The sequence below is a fragment of the Dendrobates tinctorius genome, unplaced genomic scaffold (assembly GCF_039654945.1).
Source record: "Dendrobates tinctorius isolate UK_male_01 unplaced genomic scaffold, ASM3965494v1 ptg000404l, whole genome shotgun sequence".
Taxonomy (NCBI): Eukaryota; Metazoa; Chordata; class Amphibia; order Anura; family Dendrobatidae; genus Dendrobates; species Dendrobates tinctorius.
The window spans coordinates 2,047,754-2,069,201 of record NW_027362069.1 but is presented as its reverse complement, the minus strand read 5'-3'; the positions used below and the strand labels follow the sequence as shown (position 1 = coordinate 2,069,201).

Sequence of the window (21,448 nt, the reverse complement as noted above, 5' to 3'; positions counted from 1 at the left end):
GGGGATCCCAATGTGCCTTGTTTCTGCCGACACTGAAGAAGCGTTGGACATAGTGCCCGGACTTTCCTGAAGGTCACCCTACGACATATTGGGTTGGGCCTTTTCTTGTTATCTATCATTCTCTCCTTATACACTGACCCTAAAATGATAATTAGGGGAGACGGCCTTCTATCTGACACATCATCTATCAATAATGGGACGAGGAAAAACAGCTCTATACACTCGCTCTATACACAGGTGACTTGTGGCTCTATGTTTCACCCTCAATGGTCTCATTTTCCTCTGTAATAAAGGAATTCGGAGAATTCGGCCATGGAAGGAATTTTATAGTCAACTCCTCTAAATCAGAAGCCATGAACATAACGCTGAACTGACACAACTAATTTCTAACTTTCCCTGTAAGTGGCAGAAAGACGCAATTAACCCCTTCATGCTGCGGGACATTTTCGTTCTTTTGTTTCTGTTTTTTCCCTCCCTTCTTCCCAGAGCCATAACTCTTTATCTCTCTGGCCACATAGACATATGAGGGCTTGATTTTTGGGGGGCGAGTTGTACTTTTCAATGACTCCCTTAATTTTACCACATAGTGTACTCAAAAATGAGGGAAAAATTCCAAGTGCAGTGAAATTGTGAAAAAAACAATTCTGACATTGTTTTTTGTGAATTGTTTTTGTACATTTTGTGGTATAATTGACCATGTAATATGATTCTCCTCATCACTATGATTACGGCAACACCAAACATGTCCAGTTTTTATTATTTTAATGGAGAAAAAAAATCTGAGGTTTGGAAAGAAACATTTTTGGAGCAGTTTCTCCATTTTCCGAGACCCGTAACATTGTTATTTTCCTCCGGTGGAGCTGTATGATGGATTATTTTCTGCAGGACGAGATAACGTTTTTATTAGTACAATTGTGATCGCTCGTTACAGCATTTTTTGTGGAATTGTGCCATCCATAAATACGTAATTTTGTCATTCTCACATTTTTTCTATTTCCGGTGTTTACTGATCGGGTTAATTGTTTTTATGTTTTTTACAGAGGGGTAAAAGACACACAGGCAGTGCTGTACAAAAACAACAGATAATGTAACAAAAAAGGACAGCGAGCACTGAAGGAGATAAAAACTGCCAAGATCCTGTTATTAGAGAAGCCGATAAAGGCAATAATGTAGTGTTAGTAGCAATGGACAATATAGTAAGGAGCAGAAAGACAGCGATCAGAGAGCAGCACAGAGAAAAACAAGCGCTGATCCCACAAATAACGAGAAGGAACAACTAAGATCTTCTCTGAGATTTCACATAGAGAAGGGACGATTGTCTAAGAAATACCAGAGAAACTCTTCCCTGAATTTCCACACAAGCCGCATTGGTATTATATTCCTAAAGTCCACAAAGACGCAGCGCCCCCACCAGGCCGCCCGATAGTGTGCGGGGTCGGATCAGTAACAGAATCTTTATCTACATTTATAGACCGGTGTCTGAGACCATTACTGAGAATAGCACCTGCTCACATCAAGGACACCGGAGATTTATAGAGAATTGTGTCCGGTATAGATTGGCAGGAGGGTTATAAATTGGCTTTGATCGACGTCGGGAGCTTGTACGCACGAATTCCACAAATCACAGGACTGGAAGCAATAAAAAATCTATGAAAAACACTGCTGAAACAGATGACTATATTGGATTCATCCTGGAAAGCCTGAATGTTATATTGTCCCATAAGGCCTTCTCTTTTGGGGGCAGCTGGTACACCCAGATGACGGGGACAGCGATGGGGGCGCCGGATGCTGCAGTCTCACTACTTTGTTCTTGTCAGACTTTGAAAATAAATATATTTATAGTGTAAACCCCCACCTGATACCTCTGTGCGGACCACCGGTATGTGGATGATGTGTTTCTGGTGTGGGCTGGGACAGAAAGGGGTTAATGATTTCATTAAATATATAACAAGGAGAATAAGGTTAATATGAGATTTATTCACAATTTGCACAGAATAACTTAGATTTCTTAGGTGTGAATATTATCTGCCATGGTCTCTCTGAATTCACCCTTATTTCTACTGGTGAAATTTTCCTGATCAAAACTCCCATGTCATGTTCCACCAGTTATGTTACACACGTGATTATATGCTCATACCAGAAATTATATGTGGGAAGGACGACCCAACCCCCCCACAAAAGGCTGATCTCACACCGTCCCAATACTCCATAGGGTTTTCTCCAACATGGGCTTTCACGTCACTGCACCATCAAACACCAGAAAGATTCCACACAACTGAGAATATTCCCCACAGAGGAGATTCCCTCGCAGGGTCAGAATCGCATTGGACAAGTACATCGGGAAGAAATCTTCTGGATTTATAAACTAAACCCCCTTACTCCAAATGGCCTCAGTGAGATTACAGATGTTACAGAGGCTCCTGCTGCACCAGCCTGGGATAAGTCAGATCATCACCGGATCACCGAACACCTCCTGTGACCCAGCTCCACCAGCGCTGTCGATCCCCCCCGGGTTTACTGAATTCAGACTGTGGGACAGACCCCCATTTGACACATTAACTTTTGCCCCATTATCCTTCTGAAAATTTGGGGTGCGTCTTATGGTCCAGTGCGGCTTATAGTCCAAACCAATGAAGCGACTGCTGGGACCGTAACAGGGTCCATCTGAGACCCCAATGCAGAAGCCTAATGTCCTGAGAACTGGACCTGCTGGACCACAATTTGTCATTTCTCCAGGTTACCAAATAAATAGTTGTCACGTAGAACCTGGAGACCCTGTCTGACATGCTCAGCATGCTCCTCCAGAGGACGGGAGTAACTCACTATATCATCCAGGAAAATTACCACAAATCTACCAATCAGTGAGAAAAATATAATTACTGACATTGTCACAGACTGCCGGAGCATTGGTTACCCCGAATGGCAGCATCAGGTTGGGTTTTCTTACAATGAATATTGGATTTATGTTGGGGCCCCCTGTCCCTGACAGCCGGTGTCGTTTCCCCTACAGAGGCTAATCCACAAGGGCACTGAGGAGCGAGACTCGGGCGAGTTTCTCCCGAGTGTGACCCCGGCCTCAGCCGGACTCTGGAAGGGGGGAAATAACCAAGATTTGGGCATTTTAGCTCCTGGTGTGGAGTCGATAGCACAGTCATATGCCGCCATATAGTAGACGTCCGGTAACTGGTGAGAATTCCCTCCTGTGTGGGGTCTATTTCCCTCCAGAGAAATCACACGTTACATTCCACACATAACACTGTGTAGAGAAGGCGGCGCGGGGTAATTGTGCCAGTAGTGAGGGGCGAATAATGGCGGGAATGTCACTGACTGAGGAGAAGGCTCCATGGAGGTCTGCACTCCGGAGATCATGTGAGCCCTGACTCCTCCCCTCCTGTGACCTCATCACAGGTCCTGTGCACAGAGCAGCCATATATGTGGAGTGCGGCTCTGCAGGTTAGTGATGGGCAGTCCGGCTCTTCTGGCTCCTTTCCCCACTTTTCTCCCTCCTGTCCCTTCACTATAAAGCCTGGGCCTCATTATACAGCTGTACAGGGGTCTAGTGAAGGCTTTTTAGCTCTTTCCTCAGACTGTAGCTCCTGGGAACAGGCCCTCACTCCTGTCCCTTCACTATAAAGCCTGGGCCTCATTATACAGCTGTACAGGGGTCTAGTGAAGGCTTTTTAGCCCTTTCCTCAGACTGTAGCTCCTGGGATCAGGCCCTCACTCCTGTCCCTTCACTATAAAGCCTGGGCCTCATTATACAGCTGTACAGTGGTCTAGTGAAGGCTTTTTAGTCCTTTCCTCAGACTGTAGCTCCTGGACACAGGCCCTCACTCCTGTCCCTGCACTATAAAGCCTGGGCCTCATTATACAGCTGTACAGGGGTCTAGTGAAGGCTTTTTAGCCCTTTCCTCAGACTGTAGCTCCTGGGATCAGGCCCTCACTCCTGTCCCTTCACTATAAAGCCTGGGCCTCATTATACAGCTGTACAGTGGTCTAGTGAAGGCTTTTTAGTCCTTTCCTCAGACTGTAGCTCCTGGACACAGGCCCTCACTCCTGTCCCTTCACTATAAAGCCTGGGCCTCATTATACAGCTGTACAGGGGTCTAGTGAAGGCTTTTTAGCTCTTTCCTCAGACTGTAGCTCCTGGGAACAGGCCCTCACTCCTGTACCTTCACTATAAAGCCTGGGCCTCATTATACAGCTGTACATTGGTCTAGTGAAGGCTTTTTAGCCCTTTCCTCAGACTGTAGCTCCTGGGCACAGGCCCTCACTCCTGTCCCTTCACTATAAAGCCTGGGCCTCATTATACAGCTGTACAGGGGTCTAGTGAAGGCTTTTTAGCCCTTTCCTCAGACTGTAGCTCCTGGGATTAGGCCCTCACTCCTGTCCCTTCACTATAAAGCCTGGGCCTCATTATACAGCTGTACAGGGGTCTAGTGAAGGCTTTTTAGTCCTTTCCTCAGACTGTAGCTCCTGGGATTAGGCCCTCACTCCTGTCCCTTCACTATAAAGCCTGGGCCTCATTATACAGCTGTACAGGGGTCTAGTGAAGGCTTTTTAGCCCTTTCCTCAGACTGTAGCTCCTGGGCACAGACCCTCACTCCTGTCCCTTCACTATAAAGCCTGGGCCTCATTATACAGCTGTACAGGGGTCTAGTGAAGGCTTTTTAGCCCTTTCCTCAGACTGTAGCTCCTGGGCACAGGCACTCACTCCTGTCCCTTCACTATAAAGCCTGGGCCTCATTATACAGCTGTACAGGGGTCTAGTGAAGGCTTTTTAGCCCTTTCCTCAGACTGTAGCTCCTGGGAACAGGCCCTCACTCATGTCCCTTCATTATAAAGCCTGGCCCTCATTATACAGCTGCACAGGGGTCTAGTGAAGGCTTTTTAGCCCTTTCCTCAGACTGTAGCTCCTGGGAACAGGCCCTCACTCCTGTCCCTTCACTATAAAGCCTGGGCCTCATTATACAGCTGTACAGGGGTCTAGTGAAGGCTTTTTAGCCCGTTCCTCAAACTGTAGCTCCTGGGCACAGGCCCTCACTCCTGTTCCTTCACTATAAAGCCTGGGCCTCATTATACAGCTGTACAGGAGTCTAGTGAAGGCTTTTTAGTCCTTTCCTCAGACTGTAGCTCCTGGGATCAGGCCCTCACTCCTGTCCCTTCACTATAAAGCCTGAGTCTCATTATACAGCTGTACAGGGGTCTAGTGAAGGCTTTTTAGCCCTTTCCTCAGACTGTAGCTCCTGGGCACAGGCCCTCACTCCTGTTCCTTCACTATAAAGCCTGGGCCTCATTATACAGCTGTACAGGAGTCTAGTGAAGGCTTTTTAGTCCTTTCCTCAGACTGTAGCTCCTGGGCACAGGCCCTCACTCCTGTCCCTTCACTATAAAGCCTGGGCCTCATTATACAGCTGTACAGGGGTCTAGTAAAGGCTTTTTAGCTCTTTCCTCAGATTTTAGCTCCTGGGAACAGGCCCTCACTCCAGTCCCTTCACTATAAAGCCTGGGCCTCATTATACAGCTGTACAGGGGTCTAGTGAAGGCTTTTTAGCCCTTTCCTCAGGCTGTAGCTCCTGGGCACAGGCCCTCACTCCTGTCCCTTCACTATAAAGCCTGGGCCTCATTATACAGCTGTACCGGGGTCTAGTGAAGGCTTTTTAGCCCTTTCCTCAGTCTGCAGCTCCTGGGAACAGGCCCTCACTCCTGTCCCTTCACTATAAAGCCTGGGCCTCATTATACAGCTGTACAGGGGTCTAGTGAAGGCTTTTTAGCCCTTTCCTCAGACTGTAGCTCCTGGGCTCAGACCCTCACTCCTGTCCCTTCACTATAAAGCCTGGGCCTCATTATACAGCTGTACAGGGGTCTAGTGAAGGCTTTTAAGCCCTTTCCACTGAAGGTCCTGTCACACTTAGCGATGCACCAGTGATCCCGACCAGCGATATGACGCGGTCAGGATCGCTGGTGCATCGCTAAGTGGTCGCTAGTGAGCTGCCACACAGGCAGATCTCACTAGCGACATCGCTGGGGACGGGGTCGCTACTTACCTGTCACACCAAGTGATCCTGTGTCCTCCCGCCCGCATCCACACTCGTCGCTCGTCATCACAGCAGGAAGCGCCGCAGGAAGCAGACGACAAGAAACATTCCAGCCTGTTCTCGCGCGATCAGCGATAACTAGCGAGAGAGCGGGTTGTAGGTAAGTATCAGACACAGCGATATCGCTAGCAATATCGCTATAACGTCACAAGTTATAGCGATATTGCTAGCGATATCTCTTAGTGTGACATGCCCTTGACTGTAGCTCCTGGGCACAGGTCCTCACTCCTGTCCCTTCACTATAAAGCCTGGGCCTCATTATACAGCTGTACAGGGGTCTAGTGAAGGCTTTTTAGCCCTTTCCTCAGTCTGTAGCTCCTGGGCACAGGTCCTCACTCCTGTTCCTTCACTATAAAGCCTGGGCCTCATTATACAGCTGTACAGGGGTCTAGTGAAGGCTTTTTAGCCCTTTCCTCAGACTGTAGCTCCTGGGAACAGGCCCTCACTCCTGTCCCTTCACTATAAAGCCAGGGCCTCATTATACAGCTGTACAGGGGTCTAGTGAAGGCTTTTTAGCCCTTTCCTCAGACTGTAGCTCCTGGGAACAGGCCCTTTCTCCTGTCCCTTCACTATAAAGCCTGTGCCTCATTATACAGCTGTACAGGGGTCTGTTGTGAATTCACTTTCTGGCCTACCTCTGGTTGCTGGTGAAGGTAGTGGAGATGGTTGTATTGACAGAGGGGTTGCGAATTCTCTTTCCGGGCTCCCTCTGGTGGTTACAGAAGGTAATGGAGCTGATCTAATTAACAGAGGCCTGCCACCTGATAATGAGGAGGACAATTGGACATTGGGAGTTTCTGACTGGATTTAAGACAGCCGACTCCCTCTATCCCTGCTGATGATTTTTTTCCTGCCTCCTGAGGTCTTAGTTTCCAGCTCAGTCCCTGCATGCTCAATCTAAGTGTTCTTTTGCTATTGTTCACATTTGATTTGGTTTTGTCTATTTCAGTTCTGTGTGGTCAGCTAGCCCCGCCTGGGACTGTGCTGAATTTCCATCCTTATGTTACTGTTTGTGCCAGTTTGTTTTTGTCCCTTATTAGATTGGCCTCTCTTTGCTCTGTTTTCAGAATATACCAGAGTGCTGATATAGTGGGCGAAGTCTAGTGACTCCAGGATTTTTTCTATCAGATGTGTTGGGCATTTTTTGCAGGGTTTTTTGCATGATTGCAGACAGTGTATTTCCTTTCCTGTCCTGTCTAGTTAGTTTCGGCCCCATCGTTTGCTCAGTCTATTTTCCTACCTGTGTTTGTGCTTTCATCTTGTCTCACCGACAATATATGTTTGAGGGCTATCTATTCCTTTGGGGTCTGCTCTGGGGCAGTTTAGATTTCCCCTTTCTTGCTTTAGGCTTATTTAGTTCTCCGGCTGTGTCGAGGCATCTAGAATCATTGTAGGTACGCTCCACGGCTACTGCTAGTTGTGTGGATAGGATCAGGGGTCTGCAATCCGCTTATTTACCAACTTCTCTAGTTTTCTGTGGCTTAGCTTGGTCTTGCTTTCCTCCTCGATGACCCAATCATAACAGGGGTCTAGTGAAGGCTTTTTAGCCCTTTCCTCAGACTGTAGCTCCTGGGATCAGGCCCTTTAGTCCCTTCGCTATAAAGCCTGGGCCTCATTATACAGCTGTACAGGGGTCTACTGAAGGCTTTTTAGCCCTTTCCTCAGACTGTAGCTCCTGGGAACAGGCTCTCACTCCTGTCTCTTCACTATAAAGCCTGGGCCTCATTATACAGCTGTACAGGGGTCTAGTGAAGGCTTTTTAGCCCTTTCCTCAGACTGTAGCTCCTGGTCACCATGTGATCTCACCGTAACCCTAACAAGCTAATTAACGTGTGAAATCTTGGTCAAAATTATCTCAGTACACAAATCTCACAGGGTGCCCAAAGTTTTGCATCGCCCCTTTTTCCTTTTTGCAATTATGAAATTGTAAAAAAGTCTATATATATATATTTTTTTTATTATTGTTGCCTAAAATACAAAGGCCATGTGTCATCTTAGAGGTTCGGCCTTTTAGAGATCATTTCATCTTCATCTTACTACTGCTCACAATAACGGTCATTTTGACCAGGGGCGCCCATACTTTTACATGCCGCTGTCAATGCTTCGTCCCGCTGGTGCTCAATATTTAATAGGGTCTTGCTATTAAACTTAATGAAAAGTTTGGTGAATTTCTTTGAGCTGTTATTACTAGAGATGAGCGAATATCGTCGGAGAAGTTGTTATTGGCTAATATCACTTACCGAATAGCTGCATCGGGACCCCGGATCCCTGGAGCGCTCCCGATAATCAGCTGCATGTGTCGCTCTCCATGCAGGTGCTGTGACTATCACACAGCGCGACACACGCAGCTGATTATCGGGAGCGCTCCAGCACACTGAGTCCTGCACACACAGAGGCCGCTGATCATGTGACCCCTGACTCCTCCCCTCCTGTGACCTCATCACAGGTCCTGTGCACACAGAGCGGTCATATATGTGGCAGACACTCCTGGATCTTCTGCTTTCTGGGCCGGTTCCTCCTGTGAGTCCTATTAACCCTTTCGCTCCCTGTATTCTCCTTTCTGACAGGACAATATCTGAATTCGCATAGTGTGACAGGAATTTAAGCAATGTGGAAGGAAAAAATGACAATTTTACTTTTTTCCTCACAACAATGTGACTTTAGCCCCAAAATTGGCAGCGTAACAAATCCTTATTCCCCCACTGTAGTTTGTAGACTCCATATACAGATCCCTTAAGTGAGAAAAGAGCTGAATTCCCCACTTAAGTTATTGCATTTTGGAAATTGCCCCCACTGGGAATTTATCTCCAGGTAAAGGCACAATTGTGTCTCCATGGGGGTTGTGCTCACAGCCCAACATCATGTGACCCTCCAAAGAAATGCCACCCCGCACCATTACTGACCACTGCCAAACCGGTCATGCTGAAGGATGTTGCAGGCAGCAGATCGCTCTCCACGGCGTCTCCAGACTCTGTCACGGCTGTCACATGTGCTCAGTGTGAACCTGCTTCCATCTAAGAGCACAGGGCGCCAGTGGCAAATTTGCCAATCCTGGTGTTTTGTGGCAAATGCCAAGCGTCCTGTACGGTGTTGGGCTATGAGTACAACCCCCATCTGTGGACGTCGTGAACTCAGACCATCCTAATGGAGTCAGTTTGTAACCGTTTGTGCAGACACATGAACATTTGTGGCCTGCTGAAGATCATTTTGCAGGGCTCTGGCAGTGCTCCTCCTGTTCCTCCTTGCACAAAGGTGGAGGTAGCGATGCTGCTGCTGGGTTGTTACCCTCATACGGCCCCCTCCACATCTCCTAGTGTACTGGCCTGTCTCCTGGTAGCACCTCCAGCCTCTGGACACTACACTGTCAGACACAGTAAACCTTCTTGCTACAGCTCGCATTGATGTGCCATCCTGGATGAGCTGCACTACCTGAGCCACTTGTGTGGGTTGTAGAGTCCGTCTCATGCTACCACAAGTGTGAAAGCACAACCAACATTCAAAAGTGACCAAAACATCAGCCATAAGCATTGGTACTGAGATGTGGTCTGTGGTCCCCACCTGCAGAACCACTCCTTTACTGAGGGTGTCTTGATAATTGCCAATAATTTCCATCTGTCACTCCTTTACTGAGGGTGTCTTGATAATTGCCAATAATTTCCATCTGTTTTATATTCCATTTGCACAACAGCATGTGAAATTGATTGTCAATCAGTGTTGCTTCCTAAGTGGACAGTTTGATTTCACAGAAGTTTGATTTATTTGGAGTTATATTCTGTTATTTAAGTGTTCCCTTTATTTTTTGAACAGTGTATATAGATAGAGATATTTTTTTTTCTTTGTGTTGGAGGGTCCAATTCCAGCTATTGCTGTGTGATCTGTGATTTCTATCTACTCCACTGTGTACAGGATAATAGAGTATAATTAAGCAGTTATGGACGTGACGTAACTAACATTGTGCAGTGACTCTGCTTTCCATATAGTGATGGATATTTCTTGTTGCTGAAACTGTGATATTTTCCCCCCTTTAAATCTTTTTTAAACCCCTCTGATCAGTGCTATCATACAACATACAAGCCTCTGATGGCTCCGGTGATGCCCTGTACTACTGTAGTGCCGTGTATCATCACTGCCTGTCAGTGTAATACTAACGGCCCCATACACATGAGATCAGAGTTGGCTGAGCGGTCATTTGGCAGACGGCGATCTCTCCCGACTCCCCCATACACACAAATATTCCAGCTTTCCTGTGGTCTGTATGAGAGAGTCGCCTCCAGACTCCTCTAGAGGAGGATTATCTACAGGAAGAACAAACGGATTATCCTCTGAAATTCAGGATGCCAGATCCTTCTCTGCCCTGACATCATCTGTCGGGAGGCCCCCAAATACATTATATGGTCGGCCAAACCCCCCGAAATCAGTGCTTTCATGGAGCTTTAGTCTAATGTGTATGGGGGAGTTATAAGGTAACTTATTGGACGCTGCCTCTGGCCCGGCCTAATAGACCTTCATACATTGCAGCCCAGACCCCATTATTAGGCATGTAAGTATCGGAGTAACTAGGCCGCCCCATACTATCGAGTACTTGGGGGCGGGGGACATTCAGCCAAACTCTGTCACACCTTCTTAGATGCCATGTTTGCTTTTCACAGCAGCAAGTGGTTAAGCTGTCAGGGTTTTTGTTGCAGCCTCATCTGTGCCGTCCCTGCGGTGTACATCTATGTTCTGGGGCACAAACAGATTAATTTATTTTTAATAAATGTTTAACATGTTAAAAATTATAAAATGTGTCTTCTGCTTTTTTGTTATTTTTTTCTTCTTACAAGAATTGTTGGAGCCAATTTTCTTTAGAAACATTTTAATATCGGCTTTTTCTGGAGTTTTTCTTGTAATATAGGAAAGCCTAAGGCCAGAAATAATCCCCATAAATCACTGTACATGGAGACTTTGGGATCAGATCATTTCTGTCCATTGTGTTTGTGGAAACAAAAAATCTTTTCTAAAAGCCTCAAACTTCTGTGTGTGACTCAGAGCTGAGATCTAACGGGAGAGAAGATTCCAGTGCGGGGAAGACGGGAAACCTTCATATAGACGGCCGGTGGGGATGGAGGCAGTGACCGACTCTGGCCAAATCTGTCTCTAGAGCCGCAGTAGAAGATGAAGATGTCGTCCTCATCATGAAGGAGTTATTTCTCATGTCGCGTGTAATGAATATCTCCTGCAGTATTGCTAATGCCGATTCCAGTGTCGGTAATGAGACGAGAATTAGCGTTATGGAAGATGAGTCTATGAGGAACGTGTTCAGCTGCCGACTCCGAGGAGGAAACTGCTTGTTGTCTGTGGCCTAAATATATAGGTTTTATTAGTAGATGTCAGGGAGGAAAACTAAACCCTGTAAGATAATAAATCTCCTCATATGTTTCCCTTATTATCTCCAGTAATTGTATTATTACACAGGATTCTTATGATGTTACATCGGCTCATCTTCTTCTCATTCAGGTCTCTACAATATCGGATCCTCTCAGTGAAGATCTTCTACAGAAGAGAATTTTCCTGATTTACCCATCAAGGATGGATATGGACAGAGACAAGATGGCGGAGAGGATGTTACACCTCACCCTAGAGATCCTATTCCGTCTCACTGGAGAGGTGAGAGATTCTGATGACGTCACATTACATCATTCTTATCTATGGGAATAACAGATGGACAGAACTGGAGAGGTGAGGACTCTGGAAATGTCTGTAGTGAGATTTATTAATGTGTCTCTCCATAACCAGGATTACACAGTGGTGAAGAAGACCTCTAGTGATCGCTGTCAGGACCCTGTGTCTGAGGGATGTGGAAGACCCCTGAGCCCAATCACGGGGCCTCCACCTCACCCCCTGATCCATGAGGACATCAATGACCAGAAGATCCTAGAACTCATCTACAAGATGATTGAGCTGCTGACTGGAGAGGTGACACTGCTGGGAATGCTGGGACATTATACAGTAACACTATGAAGGGATCGGGGGATGACGGTATCATTGTATGTGTCAGGTTCCTATAAGGTGTCAGGATGTCGCTGTCTATTTCTCCATGGAGGACTGGGAGTATTTAGAAGGACACAGAGATCTGTACAAGAACGTCATAATGGAGGTTCCCCAGCCCCTCACATCTCCAGGTAATAGACAGGACTAAATACACACGGCCTATAATTATCTGTATGTAGAGAATGAATTCAGTCCCTGTACAGTGGGGAAAAAAAGTATTTAGTCAGTCAGCAATAGTGCAAGTTCCACCACTTAAAAAGATGAGAGGCGTCTGTAATTTACATCATAGGTAGACCTCAACTATGGGAGACAAACTGAGAAAAAAAAATCCAGAAAATCACATTGTCTGTTTTTTTTTTCATTTTATTTGCATATTATGGTGGAAAATAAGTATTTGGTCAGAAACAAAATTTCATCTCAATACTTTGTGATATATCCTTTGTTGGCAATGACAGAGGTCAAACGTTTTCTGTAAGTCTTCACAAGGTTGCCACACACTGTTGTTGGTATGTTGGCCCATTCCTCCATGCAGATCTCCTCTAGAGCAGTGATGTTTTTGGCTTTTCGCTTGGCAACACGGACTTTCAACTCCCTCCAAAGGTTTTCTATAGGGTTGAGATCTGGAGACTGGCTAGGCCACTCCAGGACCTTGAAATGCTTCTTACGAAGCCACTCCTTCGTTGCCCTGGCGGTGTGCTTTGGACCATTGTCATGTTGAAAGACCCAGCCACGTTTCATCTTCAATGCCCTTGCTGATGGAAGGAGGTTTGCACTCAAAATCTCACGATACATGGCCCCATTCATTCTTTCATGTACCCGGATCAGTCGTCCTGGCCCCTTTGCAGAGAAACAGCCCCAAAGCATGATGTTTCCACCACCATGCTTTACAGTAGGTATGGTGTTTGATGGATGCAACTCAGTATTCTTTTTCCTCCAAACACGACAAGTTGTGTTTCTACCAAACAGTTCCAGTTTGGTTTCATCAGACCATAGGACATTCTCCCAAAACTCCTCTGGATCATCCAAATGCTCTCTAGCAAACTTCAGACGGGCCCGGACATGTACAGGCTTAAGCAGTGGGACACGTCTGGCACTGCAGGATCTAAGTCCATGGTGGCGTAGTGTGTTACTTATGGTAGGCCTTGTTACATTGGTCCCAGCTCTCTGCAGTTCATTCACTAGGTCCCCCCGCGTGGTTCTGGGATTTTTGCTCACCGTTCTTGTGATCATTCTGACCCCACGGGGTGGGATTTTGCGTGGAGCACCAGATCGAGGGAGATTATCAGTGGTCTTGTATGTCTTCCATTTTCTAATTATTGCTCCCACAGTTGATTTCTTCACTCCAAGCTGGTTGGCTATTGCAGATTCAGTCTTCCCAGCCTGGTGCAGGGCTACAATTTTGTTTCTGGTGTCCTTTGACAGCTCTTTGGTCTTCACCATAGTGGAATTTGGAGTCAGACTGTTTGAGGGTGTGCACAGGTGTCTTTTTATACTGATAACAAGTTTAAACAGGTGCCATTACTACAGGTAATGAGTGGAGGAAAGAGGAGACTCTTAAAGAAGAAGTTACAGGTCTGTGAGAGCCAGAAATCTTGATTGCTTGTTTCTGACCAAATACTTATTTTCCACCATAATATGCAAATAAAATGAAAAAAAAACAGACAATGTGATTTTCTGGATTTTTTTTTCTCAGTTTGTCTCCCATAGTTGAGGTCTACCTATGATGTAAATTACAGACGCCTCTCATCTTTTTAAGTGGTGAAACTTGCACTATTGCTGACTGACTAAATACTTTTTTTCCCCACTGTATGTGTTTCCTCCAGATCTATCCAGTAAGAGGACAACACCAGAGAGATGTCTCCGTCCTCTTCTTCCACAGGACTGTAACCAAGAAGATCCCAGTGCTCCTCAGGATCATCAGGTAGATGGAGAGAAGGTGTCAGGAGATCTCCCCTATGATGTGTAGACGGCTGTGAAGGTCTTGTGCTCAGTCTTGTTTTATCCACCAGTATTATATGTTTTATACTTGTGTAATGAGAATGGTGGAGATGCAGGATTAGAGCTGATCATAGATGGGACTTCTCCATCTGTCGGTGACTTTTACAATATTTGTTTCAGGGTGAAGATCTGACCCATATTAATACTACAGAGACATATGTGAGGGGTGATGAGTGGTGTAAAGAGGAGATTCCCACATATGACTACCCAGGTGAGTAGTAACCACTGAATGCAGAGAAGTCACAGATTCCTCTCAGTCACCGGCTGTGGCTGCTTTATCGGTGGTGTAGTCCGGCCGTATTACCATGATCACCATTTTGCCTCTAGACCACAACATTCTCCTTCACCCAAAACTGTTCAAATGACTTTGGGCATTGAAATCCCTTTTCTATAGAACTTACAACCTGGAGGATCCACCTACCTCCTGGGATTAGTGTGAGGGTGATCCCTTAAAGCGAGATCTATATGATTGCTTGTACCTGACCCAATATAGGCCGAGTGCGCGCTTAAAGAGTCACACCAAACACAGAGTTAGATGTCTACTCCTTTCTCAGCAAAGCCTTGCACACAGCTGAAGTTTATTCTCAAGACAAAGAGACAGGAAATGGGTGTCACACAATCTTCTGAGTAGCCAGTGTCAGTCTATGATAGGTCCGTTTCAGCTTCACTTCCATATATGGTATCCAGTATTTCAGCTTCTGCATTCCAAGGATTCCTTCCAGGGTGTTGTCTGAAGACACAGACGCCATCTTTGTACACCATATCTGAACTGACTTGTATAAGGCTGACCCAGCCTATTTTGACCTTAATGATCTGGCCATTTTTAGCAATTCTGACCAGTGTCCCTTTATGAGGTAATAACTCAGGAACGCTTCAACGGATCCTAGCGATTCTGAGAATTTTTTCATCACATATTGGGCTTCATGTTAGTGGTAAATTTAGGTCAATAATTTTTGCATTTATTTTTGAAAAAATTGGAAATTTGGTGAAAATTTTGAAAGTTTCACAATTTTCAAATTTTGAATTTTTATTCTATTAAACCAGAGAGTTATGTGACACAAAATAGTTAATAAATAACATTTTCCAAATGTTTACTTTACATCAGCACAATTTTGGGAAAAAAAAATTTTTTGTTAGGAAGTTATAAGGTTTAAAAGTTGACCAGCGATTTTTCATTTTTACAACACCATTTTTTCTTAGTGATGACCACCTCACATTTGAAGTCACTTTGAGGGGTCAATATGACAGAGAACACCCAAAAGTGACACCACTCCAAAAACTGCACCCCTCAAGGTGCTCAAAACCACATTCAAGAAGATCATTAACTCTTCAGGTGCTTCACAGGAACTAAAGCAATGTGGAAGGAAAAATGGACATTTTAATTTTTCCAACAAAAATGTTCTTTTAGCCTCATTTTTTCATTTTCACATGGGCAACAGGATAAAATGGATCCTAAAATTTGTTGGGCAATTTCTCCTGAGTACACCGATACCTCATATGTGGTCATAAACCACTGTTTGGGCGCACGGCAGGGCTCGGAAGGGAAGGAGCGCCATTTGACTTTTTGAAGGGAAAATTAGCTCCAATCGTTAGCGGACACCATGTCGCGTATGGAAAGTATGTAGTGTATGTCAGATTAGTGTGTGTAGTGTAGTATATGTCAGATTGGTGTGTATGGTGTTGTGTATGTCAGGTTGGTGTGTGGTGTAGTGTATGTCAGGTTGGTGTGTGTGGTGTAGTCTATGTCAGGTTGGTGTGTGTGGTGTAGTGTATGTCAAGTCTGTGTGTGGTGTAGTGTATGTCAGGTTGATGTGTGTGGTGTAGTGTATGTCAGGTCTGTGTGTGGTGTTTACTACACCACACACATCAATCTGATGTACACTACACCACACACCAACCTGACGTACACTATACCACACCACACACCAATCTGACATACACTACGCCTCTCACAACAACCTGACACACTTTGTCCGGTTGGTGTGTATGGTGTTGTGTATGTCAAGTCTGTGTGTGATGTAGTGCATGTCAGGTCGGTGTGTGGAGTAGTGTACGTCAGGTTGTGGTGTGTGTGGTGTAGTGTTTGTCAGGCCTGTGTGTGATGTAGTGTACATCAGGTTGGTGTGTGGTGTAGTGTATGTCAGGTTGGTGTGTGTGGTGTAGTATACATCAGGTCTGTGTGTGGTGTAGTGCATGTCAGGTTGGTGTGTGTGGTGTAGTGTATGTCAGGTCTGTGTGTGGTGTTGTGTATGTCAGGTTGGTGTGTGTGGTGTAGTGTATGTCAGGTCTGTGTGTGGTGTAGTGTATGTCAGGTCTGTGTGTGGTGTTGTGTATGTCAGGTTGGTGTGTGGTATGGTGTTGTGTATGTCAGGTCTGTGTGTGGTGTAGTGTATGTCAGGTCGGTGTGTGGTGTATTGTATGTCAGGTTGGTGTGTGCGGTGTAGTGTATGTCAGGGTGGTGTGTGTGGTGTAGTGTATGTCAGGTCTGTGTGTGGTGTAGTGTATATCAGGTCTGTGTGTGGTGTTGTGTATGTTAGGTTGGGGTGTGTGGTGTAGTGTATGTCAGGTCTGTGTGTGGTGTATTGTATGTCAGGTTGGTGTGTGTGGTGCAGTGTATGTCAGGTTGGTGTGTGTGGTGTAGTGTATGTCAGGTCGGTGTGTGGTGTAGTGTATGTCAGGTTGGTGTGTGGTGTAGTGTATGTCAGGTCGGTGTGTGTGGTGTAGTGTATGTCAGGTTGGTGTGTGTGGTGTAGTGTATGTCAGGTCGGTGTGTGGTGTATTGTATGTCAGGTTAGTGTGTGTGGTGCAGTGTATGTCAGGTCAGTGTGTGGTGTATTGTATGTCAGGTTGAGGTGTGTGGTGTAGTGTATGTCAGGTCGGTGTGTGGTGTATTGTATGTCAGGTTGGTGTGTGTGGTGCAGTGTACTGTATGTCAGGTTGGTGTGTGTGGTGTAGTGTATGTCAGGTCGGTGTGTGGTGTAGTGTATGTCAGGTCGGTGTGTGTGGTGTAGTGTATGTCAGGTCGGTGTGTGTGGTGTAGTGTATGTCAGGTTGGTGTGTGTGGTGTAGTGTATGTCAGGTCTGTGTGTAGTGTAGTGTATGTCAGGCCTGTGTGTGGTGTAGTGTACGTTAGGTTGGTGTGTGGTGTAGTGTATGTCAGGTTGGTGTGTGTGGTGTAGTGTACATCAGGTCTGTGTGTGGTGTAGTGTATGTCAGGTTGGTGTGTGTGGTGTAGTGTATGTCAGGTCTGTGTGTGGTGTAGTGTATGTCAGGTCGGTGTGTGGTGTAGTGTATGTCAGGTTGGTGTGTGTGGTGTAGTGTATGTCAGGTCTGTGTGTGGTGTAGTGTATGTCAGGTCGGTGTGTGGTGTTGTGTATGTCAGGTTGGTGTGTGTGGTGTAGTGTATGTCAGGTCTGTGTGTGGTGTAGTGTATGTCAGGTCTGTGTGTGGTGTTGTGTATGTCAGGTTGGTGTGTGGTATGGTGTTGTGTATGTCAGGTCTGTGTGTGGTGTAGTGTATGTCAGGTCGGTGTGTGGTGTATTGTATGTCAGGTTGGTGTGTGCGGTGTAGTGTATGTCAGGGTGGTGTGTGTGGTGTAGTGTATGTCAGGTCTGTGTGTGGTGTAGTGTATGTCAGGTTGGTGTGTGTGGTGTAGTGTATGTCAGGTTGGTGTGTGTGGTGTAGTGTATGTCAGGTCTGTGTGTGGTGTAGTGTATGTCAGGTCTGTGTGTGGTGTAGTGTATGTCAGGTCTGTGTGTGGTGTAGTGTACGTCAGGTTGGTGTGTGGTGTAGTGTATGTCAGGTTGGTGTGTGTGATGTAGTGTATGTCAGGTCAGTGTGTGTGGTGTTGTGTATGTCAGGTCGGTGTGTGGTGTAGTGTACGTCAGGTAGGTGTGTGGTGTAGTGTATGTCAGGTTGGAGTGTGTGGTGTAGTGTACGTCAGGTTGGTGTGTGGTGTAGTGTATGTCAGGTTGGTGTTTGTGATGTAGTGTATGTCAGGTCAGTGTGTGTGGTGTAGTGTATGTCAGGTTGGTGTGTGTGGTGTAGTGTATGTCAGGTCTGTGTGTGGTGTAGTGTATGTCAGGTCGGTGTGTGTGGTGTAGTGTATGTCAGGTTGGTGTGTGTGGTGTTGTGTATGTCAGGTTGGTGTGTGGTGTATGTCAGGTTGGTGTGTGTGGTGTAGTCTATGTCAGGTTGGTGTGTGTGGTGTAGTGTATGTCAGGTCTGTGTGTGGTGTAGTGTATGTCAGGTCGGTGTGTGTGGTGTAGTGTACGTCAGGTTGGTGTGTGTGGTGTAGTGTATGTCAGGTCTTTGTGTGGTGTAGTGTATGTCAGGTCTGTGTGTGGTGTAGTGTATGTCAGGTCGGTGTGTGTGGTGTAGTGTATGTCAGGTTGGTGTGTGGTGTAGTGTATGTCAGGTTGGAGTGTATGGTGTTGTGTATGTCAGGTCTGTGTGTGGTGTAGTGTATGTCAGGTTGTGGTGTGTGGTGTAGTGTACGTCAGGTTGGAGTGTATGGTGTTGTGTATGTCAGGTCTGTGTGTGGTGTAGTGTATGTCAGGTCGGTGTGTGGTGTATTGTATGTCAGGTTGGTGTGTGCGGTGTAGTGTATGTCAGGGTGGTGTGTGTGGTGTAGTGTATGTCTGGTCTGTGTGTGGTGTAGTGTATGTCAGGTCTGTGTGTGGTGTAGTGTATGTCAGGTCTGTGTGTGGTGTAGTGTATGTCAGGTCGGTGTGTGTGGTGTTGTGTACGTCAGGTTGGTGTGTGTGGTGTAGTGTATGTCAGGTCTTTGTGTGGTGTAGTGTATGTCAGGTCTTTGTGTGGTGTAGTGTATGTCAGGTTGGGGTGTGTGGTGTAGTGTATGTCAGGTCTGTGTGTGGTGTAGTGTATGTCAGGTTGGGGTGTGTGTTGTAGTGTATGTCAGGTCGATGTGTGGTGTATTATTTGTCAGGTTGGTGTGTGTGGTGTAGTGTATGTCAGGTCTTTGTGTGGTGTAGTGTATGTCAGGTCTGTGTGTGGTGTAGTGTATGTCAGGTCGGTGTGTGTGGTGTAGTGTATGTCAGGTTGGTGTGTGGTGTAGTGTATGTCAGGTTGGAGTGTATGGTGTTGTGTATGTCAGGTCTGTGTGTGGTGTAGTGTATGTCAGGTTGTGGTGTGTGGTGTAGTGTACGTCAGGTTGGAGTGTATGGTGTTGTGTATGTCAGGTCTGTGTGTGGTGTATTGTATGTCAGGTTGGTGTGTGTGGTGTAGTGTATGTCAGGTTGGTGTGTGTGGTGTAGTGTATGTCAGGTCTGTGTGTGGTGTAGTGTATGTCAGGTCGGTGTGTGTGGTGTTGTGTACGTCAGGTTGGTGTGTGTGGTGTAGTGTATATCAGGTCTGTGTGTGGTGTTGTGTATGTCAGGTTGGTGTGTGGTGTAGTGTATGTCAGGTTGGGGTGTGTGGTCTAGTGTATGTCAGGTCGGTGTGTGGTGTATTGTATGTCAGGTTGGTGTGTGTGGTGCAGTGTATGTCAGGTTGGTGTGTGTGGTGTAGTGTATGTCAGGTCGGTGTGTGGTGTAGTGTATGTCAGGTTGGTGTGTGGTGTAGTGTATGTCAGGTCGGTGTGTGTGGTGTAGTGTATGTCAGGTTGGTGTGTGTGGTGTAGTGTATGTCAGGTCGGTGTGTGGTGTATTGTATGTCAGGTTAGTGTGTGTGGTGCAGTGTATGTCAGGTCAGTGTGTGGTGTATTGTATGTCAGGTTGAGGTGTGTGGTGTAGTGTATGTCAGGTCGGTGTGTGGTGTATTGTATGTCAGGTTGGTGTGTGTGGTGCAGTGTATGTCAGGTTGGTGTGTGTGGTGTAGTGTATGTCAGGTCGGTGTGTGGTGTAGTGTATGTCAGGTCGGTGTGTGTGGTGTAGTGTATGTCAGGTCGGTGTGTGTGGTGTAGTGTATGTCAGGTTGGTGTGTGTGGTGTAGTGTATGTCAGGTCTGTGTGTAGTGTAGTGTATGTCAGGCCTGTGTGTGGTGTAGTGTACGTTAGGTTGGTGTGTGGTGTAGTGTATGTCAGGTTGGTGTGTGTGGTGTAGTGTACATCAGGTCTGTGTGTGGTGTAGTGTATGTCAGGTTGGTGTGTGTGGTGTAGTGTATGTCAGGTCTGTGTGTGGTGTAGTGTATGTCAGGTCGGTGTGTGGTGTAGTGTATGTCAGGTTGGTGTGTGTGGTGTAGTGTATGTCAGGTCTGTGTGTGGTGTAGTGTATGTCAGGTCGGTGTGTGGTGTTGTGTATGTCAGGTTGGTGTGTGTGGTGTAGTGTATGTCAGGTCTGTGTGTGGTGTAGTGTATGTCAGGTCTGTGTGTGGTGTTGTGTATGTCAGGTTGGTGTGTGGTATGGTGTTGTGTATGTCAGGTCTGTGTGTGGTGTAGTGTATGTCAGGTCGGTGTGTGGTGTATTGTATGTCAGGTTGGTGTGTGCGGTGTAGTGTATGTCAGGGTGGTGTGTGTGGTGTAGTGTATGTCAGGTCTGTGTGTGGTGTAGTGTATGTCAGGTTGGTGTGTGTGGTGTAGTGTATGTCAGGTTGGTGTGTGTGGTGTAGTGTATGTCAGGTCTGTGTGTGGTGTAGTGTATGTCAGGTCTGTGTGTGGTGTAGTGTATGTCAGGTCTGTGTGTGGTGTAGTGTACGTCAGGTTGGTGTGTGGTGTAGTGTATGTCAGGTTGGTGTGTGTGATGTAGTGTATGTCAGGTCAGTGTGTGTGGTGTTGTGTATGTCAGGTCGGTGTGTGGTGTAGTGTACGTCAGGTTGGTGTGTGGTGTAGTGTATGTCAGGTTGGAGTGTGTGGTGTAGTGTACGTCAGGTTGGTGTGTGGTGTAGTGTATGTCAGGTTGGTGTGTGTGATGTAGTGTATGTCAGGTCAGTGTGTGTGGTGTAGTGTATGTCAGGTTGGTGTGTGTGGTGTAGTGTATGTCAGGTCTGTGTGTGGTGTAGTGTATGTCAGGTCGGTGTGTGTGGTGTAGTGTATGTCAGGTTGGTGTGTGTGGTGTTGTGTATGTCAGGTTGGTGTGTGGTGTATGTCAGGTTGGTGTGTGTGGTGTAGTCTATGTCAGGTTGGTGTGTGTGGTGTAGTGTATGTCAGGTCTGTGTGTGGTGTAGTGTATGTCAGGTCGGTGTGTGTGGTGTAGTGTACGTCAGGTTGGTGTGTGTGGTGTAGTGTATGTCAGGTCTTTGTGTGGTGTAGTGTATGTCAGGTCTGTGTGTGGTGTAGTGTATGTCAGGTCGGTGTGTGTGGTGTAGTGTATGTCAGGTTGGTGTGTGGTGTAGTGTATGTCAGGTTGGAGTGTATGGTGTTGTGT

The 21,448-nt window shown here is 46.4% G+C and overlaps 1 protein-coding gene across 1 annotated transcript in view; it reads left to right on the top strand.

Moving 5' to 3' along the window:
• The window catches only part of LOC141076416 (uncharacterized), a 52,455-nt gene that overhangs the window by 3,332 nt on the left and 27,675 nt on the right, over positions 1–21,448 (top strand). The window contains exons 2-6 of the mRNA XM_073563868.1: positions 11,595–11,744; positions 11,874–12,053; positions 12,136–12,259; positions 13,952–14,049; positions 14,247–14,337. Of these exons, the coding sequence (XP_073419969.1) occupies positions 11,595–11,744; positions 11,874–12,053; positions 12,136–12,259; positions 13,952–14,049; positions 14,247–14,337 (643 nt within the window). The remainder of the gene's footprint in view (positions 1–11,594; positions 11,745–11,873; positions 12,054–12,135; positions 12,260–13,951; positions 14,050–14,246; positions 14,338–21,448) is intronic.